This window comes from Ursus maritimus, unplaced genomic scaffold (assembly GCF_017311325.1).
Source record: "Ursus maritimus isolate PB19 unplaced genomic scaffold, ASM1731132v1 scaffold_7, whole genome shotgun sequence".
NCBI classification, from domain to species: domain Eukaryota; kingdom Metazoa; phylum Chordata; class Mammalia; order Carnivora; family Ursidae; genus Ursus; species Ursus maritimus.
In genome coordinates, this window is record NW_024426885.1 from 79381498 (window position 1) to 79393737 (window position 12240).

At 46.8% G+C, this 12240-nt stretch overlaps 1 protein-coding gene across 1 annotated transcript in view; it reads right to left on the reverse strand.

Annotated features, from left to right (window-relative positions):
- Nucleotides 1–913: 913 nt before the first annotated feature.
- Nucleotides 914–12240, reverse strand: part of RNLS (renalase, FAD dependent amine oxidase) — a 276406-nt gene continuing 265079 nt past the window's right edge. Inside the window, exon 8 of the mRNA XM_040624702.1 lies at nt 914–932. Coding sequence (XP_040480636.1) covers nt 929–932 — 4 coding nt within the window. The 3' untranslated portion in view covers nt 914–928. The remainder of the gene's footprint in view (nt 933–12240) is intronic.

Below are 12240 nucleotides of genomic sequence, written 5' to 3' on the forward strand. Positions count from 1 at the left end.
AATAAAAGATGAATAAAATATATAAAAAAGGGAACTGTAGCAGACAAAAACATTTGTGCTTGACATTTAATGAAAGATACTGTGTTTGCTTAGCAGAAAGTAAAAAAGAACTCTTTTAATGACTTAAAAAACCTTATCGCAAAATGAACACACGGACAATACATTCTTTATTGCTTTTAGGAAAAGACAAATACTTAATGGATAAAACTCTCAAGAGGTTGCTGTGAGTGACCTCTAACAGCTGAGGTAGAATTAGGAAATGGATATATCAGAGGATACGGGAAGGAGTTAGAGGAGAATTTGCCTCGCTATACTGCTGTAGCAAACATAAGATATCAGTGATTCAAAGCAACAGAGATTTCTTCCCCGCCCATCCTATATGTCCAACATGCGTCAGCAGAGGGTGACTAAGCCTTCACCACCTTATGACCTTGCCTGCCCAAGACAAGGCTTAAGGGTCCACCACTGCAGGGGAAGATGATTATACGTGGAGGTGACAGAGATTGCTTCTGCTTAAATGTCATTAGTCAAAGCGAGTCACATAGCCACCCCTAACCTGGAGATCAAGAAATCTTGTTGAACACTGGTAATGTATATGTACCCTTACCATGCTTTCCCTTCAGGATTATCGTAGGGATTAGATGTTAATTATTACTGTTACCATTTTTTTCCATACTCACTAGAGGCTAGGCATTAGATGCTTAGAAAAATGAGCAACATTGGATCTCTGATGTTAATGGAAGGTTGATGGAAGGAACACAATTTAACCAAGAATCAAAACACATCGGGGTAAGTGCCCAAGGCCTTGAGAGCTCTGCACTGAGCGAAGAGAAGAGGGACCAAACTCATTGTTCCTGGATGAAGAGGGGTCTTCACTGGAAGCTTCCCTGTGAAGGTCACGTTTCTGAGTCTTGACAAATGAAGGAGCTCATCTGTTGGCGAATGAGAAGAAGAGCAGTCCAGATGGAGATAAGAGCTTGTATCAATGTCCAGAGCCATGAGAGTTGCTATGGCCCGAGTGATTATGTTCCCCTCCCAACATTCGTATATCGACATCTAATCCCGAGTGGGATGATGTTTGGAGCTGGGGGCCTTTGGAGGGTAATTGGGTCATGGAGGTAGAGGGAGCCCTCATGAATGGGATTAGTTCCCTGATAAGAAGGGTCTAGAGAGGTAGCTCCTCTCTTTCCACCACGTGAGGGTACAACAAGGAGTCGGCAATTTGCAGCTTGGAAGAGGCTTTCACCACACCCCAACCCCATGGACACCCAGATCTCAGACTGCCAGCATCCAGAACCATGAGAAAGCAATTTGGCTTTGTTTGTTTAGAAGACACCAGATTATGGGATTCTGTTAGAGCTGCCTGAGCTAAGACAAGAGTGTGTAGTGAGTATTTTCGGAAAATACAAAGACCAGGAGTTCATACTGTGGCTCTGTGGGAGGCGATTGTGGATAGGCAGGCAGAGCCCAGACCAGTGGAAACCGTGCATGTCTACAGCACAGACAGAATCTGTTTTTTAATTGCCGGATTCCTGGTGCTGTGCAGGTCGCCTGTCTTAGCCACAGAGCAGCGTGGTGCGGTGGAAAGTTCTCTATTCATCTGTGTTCGATCAGTTTGCTAATGAACGATGCTCATTAGCTCGGTGACCTTTGGTATCCAGGGTCCCACTATCCTCATCTGTAAATGAAGGGTTGAACTAGGTAAATTCTGAAGTTCTTTCAAACACTGAAGTTCAAGGAAGGTGACTCAGGTAGGCACTGTCCCCTCAGCCCCAGGAAGAAGACTGACAAGCCAGTCTGACCAGCTCATTTTACACACACACATACACACACACACACACACACACACACACACACACACCAATCACCGCCCCTCCCGGTTTCCTCAGACAACTTTGCTGGTTGGCTACTCGTTTTTCAGGGGTAGCACACCTTTCTGGTCCCACAGTTTGATAATGACTACTAAAGTGTAGTATTTGAATTGAGGCATAGTTGAGCTTATTCTTTGGGCTTTGAAATTTGCAATCCAGGGGGAAAATGTATTTTCTATCATTAAATCACACATTGTCAAGCTCTTCTATGTCTCAGAATTGCTGATTTGACTTGAAATACGTTTTTGCTCTTGCACTATTCGCATATGTCAAGAAAGGATTCTGACCTAAGTATTAAGTCTGTGACTTACACACCATCTAGCCTTGATATTGGATGCTTTATCAAGACATTGCGGGGCGCCTGGGTGGCTCAGTCAGTTAAGCCCGACTTTTGATTTCCACGCAGGTCATGATCTCAAGGTCATGGGGTCGAGCCCCGAGTTGGGCTCCTCGCTCAGCAGGTTGTCTGCTTGAGATCCTCCCTCTCCCTCTCCCTCTGTCCCTCCCTCTGCTCGGGCTCTCTCTTTCAAATAAATAAATAAAATCTTTTTTAAAAAGGCATTGTAATTATTATACTTTATTCTGGACTATGTGAAGTTTTCTTGTGCTCATGTCTGATTTACCTGGGCTGCTCGAAGGCCTGCAGTGTGGTGGTTAAGGGTGCGTATTCCAGAGACAAACTGCTTCATCTCCCAGAGCCCCAGCCCCTTCAGCTGAGAAGTGGCAATGGTACAAGGTTTTTTACGAGGCAGTGAGAGCAAAGCTCAGCACAATGCCTGGCACATGTAGGAATGTTAGCTGGAAATATAATAATTATTAAAAAGTCGAAAGTGAGAGGCAGAGATGCCACGAAGAGAATTAGGGGTTAGAGCAGGTGGGAGAGGAGTCAGAGGCAGAAAAATCATGTGCAAGTGGGAAGGGGGGGCACACCAGGTCTCCGAGGGCCTAGAACCATGTTGTTCATCAAAGGCAGTTCTAAAATCCTAAACCAGCCCTGTTTTCCTACATTTGGATTTGACAAAGGGTTATTCTTCTTCCTATTAATACTGTTGGCAATAACAGTATCACAATCAAAAGTGGATTTACCGGCAAGAGAATGAAGCTTAGGCTTCAGGCTTCCTTGTTTGCGAGGGCCCCTTCTAAATTTATTTTCATTTTAATGAGGGCTGACCCCCCCCAACGTATAAGCTTCTGGCTCCCCAAAACTGGATCTGCCCTGATCACAGAGACTAGATGATAGGAAGGTGTGGGTAGGGTATCGGCTCTGGAGTCAGAATGGCAGTTGCTGTCTGGGGTAGTTTAAGCAAATTACGTTAGCACCCTGAGCCCGGGGGTCCTCATCTGTCCCAGAAGGAATATGGGAGTACCTTCCTGATAGGGTTGTTCTAATCAGAAGCTGAGATCGTGCCGAACAGCATAGTTAGGGTCAGTCATTGCAGCTGGCGTACCTTGGAGCCGGAGGAAGGCTGGGTGTGCTCACCGGTGACCCGAGCAGGATTCGGCAGCCCTCCCTGCCGGACTAGCATCATGCATTACTTTTCTTGGAATCCCTCTCCCTTCCTCTCCCCAGCAGCTGCGAGCTCGTGTTAGAGACATTCATGGAGTAAGCATCATAAACATTGTAGACATGACGGTCATTTCTGAGGCTTTCTTCTCTGGGGTACTCAACTGGCAGAAGACGGGCTGCTCAGACTGGGTCTGGATAGGTAACGTCTGCGTGCTTTTTTACCAGGCTGAAGACTGTGAGTCATGAGGACCCTCGGAGAGGCAGGCAAAGTCGCTTCCCAGGAAAGCTCACTCTCTCTAATGACAGTGATCTGCTTCTCTGCCAGCTTCCCTGAGAAGGTGAATGCTGGGTTTGTAGCAGATTTATGCGGAGAGCCGGATGGGGAAAGAACGGTAGGGCATGGAAATAGCTCTCCAGGCTTGGATTCTTCAGAGCTTTGGACCTCTGGGTCATCGAGGAGGGCTACTCCCAAAATAACTCCCCTGGTTTCTGGCCAAAACAGAGGACTTTCTTCCCTCTGCGATTAACGCAGCATGTTGGGTGCCCAGCCATCCCAGAATACTTTGCAGTCCTGGCATTTCCAGGTCCATTCCTTTGGAAAGCGGTCAGCCAGGCCAAGGGCCCTGAAGTTGGGGGTGAGGCTTGGTCTCCCAGACAGAAAGATCCGATTCCAGTCTTATCATGGTTTTATCATGTCACAGTTCAGACCTTAATTTCCAAGGCAATTTTCATTCTTTTAAACACACACACACACACACACACACACACACACACACACACACACACACTATGATGAATGACTTCCACTTTGAAAACACCCACACCACCATGTGTGGCCGCCAGAAGCTGCTCGGGGAAGGTAGCTTGCTAGTGCCCAGCAGACCGGGGGCCCAAGAGCTGGGCCACTTCTGCCCACGACGTTTCTTCCCTCATGGGGGATCTTTGCCCCGGTGCTCAAACGGCCAGCCTGCCATCATCTCAACGTTGTGCTTTCTGGCTCTTCCTGTCCCATCCTCCTCCTCCTTCTCTCCTTTCACAGGAATCGGACCTGCATCGAGGTTTGGAAGCTCTCGACACCTGCATCCACTCCCTGCACTCTATCATTCTCAGGTACTTCCCTTCTGCGTCTAATCTCGTGTCAGTGCCCACTTTTCAGAATGCCACACCAATGTGCCACAAATTCTATTTTTAATGACTTACGAAGATCATCAGGTGAGGACCCTGGCAGTTGGGCTGATATTTGAGGATACGTTGTGGCAAACCCAAGAAGCAGCATAGAAGCAATGCTCTGTTGGGTGGAGTGGTTGGGTTCCTGGAGGAAACACTGGTGATATCCACTCTAAACCCAACTAGGAAGCTCATGTCACCCACAGACTGCAGAAATGTGCATGATACAGTCAGACCTTCACATCTGGGGTATCAGTACATTTTTAAAAAGATGACCAATAATGGAAAGGGGGCATGAGAAAAAGGGGGGAAGAGAAGGGAAATAGAGAATCTGGGTATGGAGACCGGGAAAAGTAGACACGATCCAGTATCCTCACAAGGGGCTCACTTGGAAAGGATGAGAGAGAGATGTGAATCTTTTAAAAAAATTTTTATTCATTGATTTTAGAGAGAAAGAGAGAGAGCACAAGCCAGGGGAAGGGCAAAGGAAGAGGGAGAAGCAGGCTCTCTGCTGATCAGCGAGCCTGACACAGGGCTTGATCCCAGGACTCTGGGACCATGACCTGACCCGAAGGCAGACGCTCAACCGACTGAGCCCCCCAGGCGCCCCAAGAAAAACTTGGATCTTAAGTATCTTGGGAAGGAAATGAAATTCTATGGGCTTATAATCATAGGGAGAAACTTTGGTGTAAGATTTGCTTATAAGCAGTAAAGTTTCTATGAATGTTTGGCAGTGGGATGTGCTGGAAATGGCACCATGTTTTATTAAGTGCTTTTCATAGACTTTGGAACTTTATTTTTATTTTTTCTAGTAAAGCAACACCAATGGATATCTTCTCTTTGCACATTTGCCATCAGTTCTGGGGTGGATTATTTCAATATCTAACTTTACCCTTGAGGGTCTCTCAGTGGTGGCACTGTTGGCACTTTGATGTGACTATCCTTTGTCAGGCAGGACTGTCCTGCACCTTTCAGACCATTTGACGTCCCTGGCCTGCGTCCACTAAATTCCAGGTGCGTCCCCACCAACTAGTCATTGTGACAACCAGAAAACGTTCCATATATTTCCAAATGCCCTCCCCTGCTTCAGGAATATGGTACTATGCCTGGTTGAGAAACAAAGTAATTGTCATTGTCAGATAAGGTCATAATGGGACTGGGGTTGGGAGAGCGTTGACTCCATGGCTCTCACATGTTGTATCTCTCTCTCTCACTGGAATGAAAGTCTTTGAAGGACAAGGACAACATATGTCACTTTTGTCCCTGGTGCCCACATGGCGCTTACCACATAATAGCTGGTCATGGCTATGGGATCAGGCACGCTGGGGTTTAGATTCCATCACTGACACTTTCAAGCTATTGTGACATTAGTCATTTGTTTTCTTATCTGTAAAATGGAGATAAGAGTACCAATGAGGGGCTGGGTGACTCAGTCTGTTAAGTATTCAACTCTTGGTTTTGGCTCAGGTTGTGATCTCGAGGTCATGGGATCGAGCCCCAGGTCCGGCTCTGCCCTCATCGCAGAGTCTGCTTCAGATTCTCTCTCCCTCTGTCCCTCCCCTGCCCACGAAGACTCACTCTCTCTCTTTCCCTAAAATAAACAAATAAAATTTAAAAATCTAAAAAAAAGGAGAGAGAGAGTGCCAATGAGATGATGTGTGTAAAGCTGTAAGCATAGTGCCTGGGGAAAAGTCCTGGTTAAGTAGGATTGACTACTCTTCCCACCGCTGCTATCACCACAGTATTGTTCGTGGCCTAAACCTACAGAAATCAGAAGCAGCAAACATTCTTCCCTCCTAGGAAGAGCTCCACAATCACGGCATAAATTGGAACTCATTCTCTTATAAGTGACTTAAATAAACTGAGTCAGGTTGGTGTAAACCAAATGAGAATTTATCGAGTCATACAATTTAAAAGGCCAGGGCAGGATTCAGAGCTCAAATGAAGTCTTTGGGTCAGGATTTTATCTCCTCGTCCTGGCTCCACCTTCCTCTGTGTTGGCTTCATTCTTGTCCTTCCCGTGGGGGTCCTGCCAGCTCTACGCTTGTCCACATGGTGGCACAACTATGGTGGCTCCAGGGGCCGACCGTCTCAAATTTAAGTCTGGTGGGAAACTCCTGCAAGGCCCTGAGCCTCAATCTGATAGAAGGAGTTCATTTCATGTGTATCCTACCCCTAACTTTGCCAGTTGTGTGGCCAAGCCCATGGGAAGCTCTCACAAGCTCCAGCCTGGGGGTAATCCCATCTTCATTCTGGACAGAGCATGCAACCCGCTCTAGACAATTCAGACTCAGGACAGGAAAAGCAAGGGTACCCAAGCGAACACTTTGGAGGGAAAGACAGTGGATATCAGGAAGATAACTGACAGATATCCGCTAGAGTCAGCAAATCGTTGGGAGCTATGATAAAAGATTAGTGAAATTCAGGAAGGCATACCATCTTGGGAGAAAAAGCAATATACCGCAAACTCCAGGTGAATCAAATACATCAGACTTCTTGAGCCACTTGAAAAAATATTTGGTAATTGTGAAATTGAATAAAATGTTTTCATGCATAAGACCCTAGTTTGACATTGACAAAGAATGGGTATGAATTGACAGTTCTCTGAATAAAGGAGTATTTACGATGGGATTCGTGAGAGTGGACTCTGTATATGTAAATAGGATTAGGGTACTAAACTAAGGTCCTGTGCATGAAAGCATTTTATTAGTTTTTTTTTTTTCTTCCTCAATTTCCTAATTTTTTCACGGCTTGTTGGATGCTGTGGCAGAAAACCAAAGTGATGGTGACATTAGCCAAGTCTGGGTTGTCATTCTCACCCATCATCAAACCAGGGCCTGGCCTAGCTCACTCCTTGAGGGTGTGTCCTGAAACAGGGGACTCAGGGTTCGCTGGGTCAGATACACTATGTGGATGACTGCCCCTCAATGGGCCAAGGACAGAAGCCATGAGTGTTTGTGGGACGTTTGTAACAGGTCAGAGTTCCAGAGCCAGGCTGGGAGGGCCTGAGAAATCCCCCCTTATTCATGGTTTAAACCGTGCAGTGAGGGCCTCTGGGAGGAACCCAGGGGAGGCCTGTTTCAACCTGGAGAGTTGCTTTTCCTGTAACTGGTTAACTTATTTACATGTAATAGAAATTGTTTGAACACAACATCCTATGATAAACCAAATTCTGAAATCCACTTACCTCACTAAAATCCTTCATATTTCTGGTGAAGGACTGAGAAGAGTTCCCTAAGCCAGCTGAGGACAGAAGCCTTCCGAACTCTGAGGCCATTTTTAGATTCTGGGACGGAGATGACCTCTCTGACAAGAGGAGAGAGGAGCCCAACAGACAATGACGTCTGTTTCTACATATACAATCTCTATCAATTGACCTTTGTACTCCTTGGTGAGTCTTCCACTAAGAGATGCCAGTTAGACCTGTCTGACCCCTCCCGTTGTCAGGATCTCCTTTCTATCCAACTGAGGGTCAGATTTTGTCTTCTGGCTTCTCTCCACCCCTTTGCTCTGAGGACTTAGCCGGCTTCGCCTTAGTCTTTAGGTCAGACGCTCCAACGGCAATGTAGAGGCCAAGCCTTGCTTGTCAGACACTGGTTTCCTTCAGCCTCAGTTGCTGTCTTGTGCCTCAAGGGTTCTGAGGAAACTAAACACGGGGGGCCAGGAGTCTCCTTCGTGTGCCACGACACTGTCCTGAGAGAGGAACCCATGCATTGACTTGCTTGGTGCTCCCCCCACCATGAGTCTGGTTCGACGGGATGAGGCGGCCCTTGTGAGGTCCTGCCAGGGCGTTTTTTGCTAGTTAGTGAGTGACCCCATTTTTCAAATACTAATTAATGTCTCCCCACTGGACAGAGGGTAGGTGCCATCCTGACTCCCGAGCAAACACCTTTCCTGATGACCCCAGTGGAGCCCCCAAGAATGAGCTCATTTCCCAGAAGGGTTTCTTCACCTAAACACCAACTTCTTGTTTTGGGGGGAATAAAACAAGAAATGCCTTTGGAGCGTCTCTTCTCAAGCTTCTAGAAAGCCAGGTTTCTGCACGCCGAGGTGGCTCCCATGCCGTTCGTACATAGACTGCTCTGGGCGGGCGGGTGGCCTGTTTGATATTCTGAGGTCTAGCAAAGATTTAGCTCTAAGAGGTCACCAAGAGGTCACGGTCTCAATGATTTCCTCTGTTATTTATCTTTGGCTTGCGGTATTGGAGCCCGCCTTTGATAGAGGGCCTTTCTACCACAACGGCACTGAATCAAGCATTTCAGTGCTCTGGTTTGAGGTGAAGGCTTGGCTTCTAGGGCTGTGAAATGTCGCTGAGTAAATCTGAGAGTATCTACTTCTGTCCTCTTCTGATGAACCACTTCATTTTTGGGGGTTCACGGGCGGCGCTTCCCAGGCTCGGGTCAGGAAAGGAATTGTCTTGGTAAGGTCGGCAGTTTTTCATTTGAGTAATTCCATTTTCGGTTCCTGGGGAGACACTCCTTTTGCCGTGAGATGGAGAGGAAAGCATTTCTCAGGCCTCCAGGGTGCATCTCTGCTTTCTACATGGTTCGAGACTCCCCAGCCATGGCCACTGATGCCACCTCTAGCCTTGGATTTCTCTTCTTAGTGTCAGCAAACCTTCCAGGCAGCTCACAGGCAAAGCACAGGGACAGCCTTGCTCTGGTCAGCTTAGCAGGCCCTCGGGTCCCCAGAGAGCTGGGGAGGATTTCTCAGCTTATTTCATGGGGGTTGGTGTGCGCCCCATCCTCTTCCATTGTGATGTCAGACATCTGTTATCTCCCACAGGGGGCAGAAAAGCAGGGGTTGCAAAAGATTTCCATCTGACACGAGGGGCCTGACTCCAACACCCGGCACTTTGGCCCGGAGCATTGGTTGCACTATGCCTTCCGTTCTCGTTCCCTCCAAAAGCACCCTGGCCCATAGAGACGCCGTCCCTTTCTGTGTGACGCGCCGCCCTCTGGCACGGAGCGCGGGCAGAGACCGTGTGCTGAGCTGGGCCGCGTCTATCAGAGGAGAGGCTGGCCCACGTGCTGCAGCCGTTGCCATCTGTGGGAGAGGACAACCCTGGGTGCTGCCAGGAGGGCATCACGGTGGGGAGGTGCCCAGGGAGCCCCAGAACAGCCTGTCCCTTCTCAGGGCGGTCGACCTGCCCCAGCCTCCCGGTCCCTCCAGGTTTGGACGCAGGGAGAACTGTCGGGCGTGGGGGCTAAACAGGATGAGAGCAGGGACGCACTTCACGGACCATATTTCAGGGCAGTGCTTTTCTGGATGAAACCCGGCTTACATAGTGACCCAGGGCACGGAAGCCAATGTATTACGAAATTATGGCCACTCTTCACCATGTGTCAGCATTCTCGATCTTTCTCTTTCTGTTATTTTAATTAAAAAAAAATCAACAACACTTTTTGGCTCACTAAATTGCTCTCACAAACCACGTCTGAGTCACAGCCCGTATTTGGAAAAGCAACACGGCATTAGTGCTTAAAGCAGCACCCCGGAACCCTATGTTATCTGGTTCCGGCCCTTCTGCAGAGATTCTAGTTCAGTCCCAGGGCCCCAGAGCTGCATTCTGTGTTCGCCTAACTCGAACAGGACTGTGGTGAGGGCAGGACACCGTTTTGATTCCTGATCTTGCCCACATGTTTTGAACGAAGGGCCCTGGGTCGGTGTTGGTGGAATAAATGAACGGATGGAAAAGCAGGCCTGCTGATCTAGATTCGTGCCCCAGAGATGACTACTACTGTGTTTGATATGCCTTTTAATTCTCTTTTTTTGTGGGGTCACATTTTACTTGAATATAATTTCAAGCTTACAGAAATGAGGCAAAACTAAGACAAAGACCCCCCTTTATCTTTCACCTAAGTTTCTAGTTTAGTTCCTTTTGTATACTCCCCCTCGCCCTTCCATCCATCCATTTAGCTATCTATCATCTGTCTATCAATTAGCTATCATCCATCCATTTATCTATGTATCTATATACCTATCACCTATCTGTTGGCCTTATTTAATTTTTTTTTCTTCTGAACCATCCGAGAGTTCATCGTGGACAAAATGCCCCTTGACTGCTAAATACTCAGTATGTATTTTCTGAGAACACGAACATTCTCTCCTGCAGGTTACAGTGTGAGGCCCCCCCAGACCAGAGGCGAACTGCCCAATAACTAAACAGCGGGCAAGGCTGATCTTCAAGTGACTCCATCCTCCCTCCCACCCCATCCCGCTCACTTCCCCCCTTACTGTCTTGGATTTTATAATGCAAATAGTCAGATGATCTCTAGTCTCAGAATTTGCTCTGAGATCCCACATTGGAAGCAGCCTTAAATCTTCTAATCCGAGGATTCCCAAGTGCAGAAATTATCTCACTGTGACCTCTGAAGGCCTTGGGGAACTTCAAAGCAAATGCGAATTCCCAGACCTCTGCCCTGGAGCATCAATCCAGGTAGATGGAGGTGTGTGCCCAGGAATCTGCATTCTACCACCTCCCCCTCCCCCAGAGGGCCGGTGTCAGCCAGGCCTGGGAAGCCCGCTGGGGAATACTCCAGTTGGTGGTCACCCAGCCTCTGCTGGGACATTCCCCAGGATGGCAGAGAGAAGGCCCCAGAGATCTGCTCCACGTTGGAAATTTCTGCTTGTTGGAGGGCCTATCCTGATATTACTAGCTTCACGTGCTCTCCTGCTGCTCCTGGTCCCAGTTTCGCCCTCTGAAGCACCTTAAAACTTCAATTGGCTGCCTGTTTACCCATCGTAAAGCTACAGATAAAGTATAAAACAGAGAAGAAGAAAAAAAACCGAGAAAGTATAAAAATCGCTCAAAATCCCACCACCGTGAGAAGCTTGTTGAGATTTCAGTATGTTTCCTTTGGTCTTCGTCTACGCCCACACGTACGTGCACATTATACACACCGTATGTTTTAAAAGAATGGAGATCATCATATATTCGGTCTGAATGTTACATATTTCAGGTTTCCTCTCTTAACAGCATATCATAAGAATTATTCCCAGTAGGCAAATGTGCTTGGAAAGCACCTTTTCAAGTGACGGCATTAAATGCCACTGTTTTGATATATTGGAATTTATTCAAACACTTCCTGTTTGTGTTGACTGAGGTTGTTTCCAGTTTTTGTCTTTTATAACTAATACTGGAAACACACATCTTACAAATAAATCATTGTCTGCCTCCTTGATTATTCCTTTGAGCCAGATTCTTAGAAGTGTGATTATTGAATCAAAAAACATGCTTCGGAAACCACATTTGATACACACTGCCAGGCCACGATACAAAGAGCCCGTGAAAATCTTAACTTCTGTCACTTTTGATCTCTTTTTAGAATTTACTAATTTTTTAAAAGTTGCTAATTTGCATTTCACTGCAGTTTTTAACCTGCACACTTTTGTTTACTCATGAAGCAGAACATGCTTGTATACATATAAGTATATACTATTTATACATACTTGTATATAAAGTATATATTTACACACACGTGCATATATATATATACACATCTGTACACGGGTGTCTATATTTTGATTACTTACTAGGCAAAACATGTTTATATATATTGATTTGTGTGGGTATTTTGTTCCTCTTTTTTGGCCGTTTCGGTTACATAGGATGTTAAGTAGAAAGGAAATAGAGTGAAAGAGGGGACCTCACTCTCATAGATTTGTAAATGGCCTTCTCCCCCTTTTGCAAGA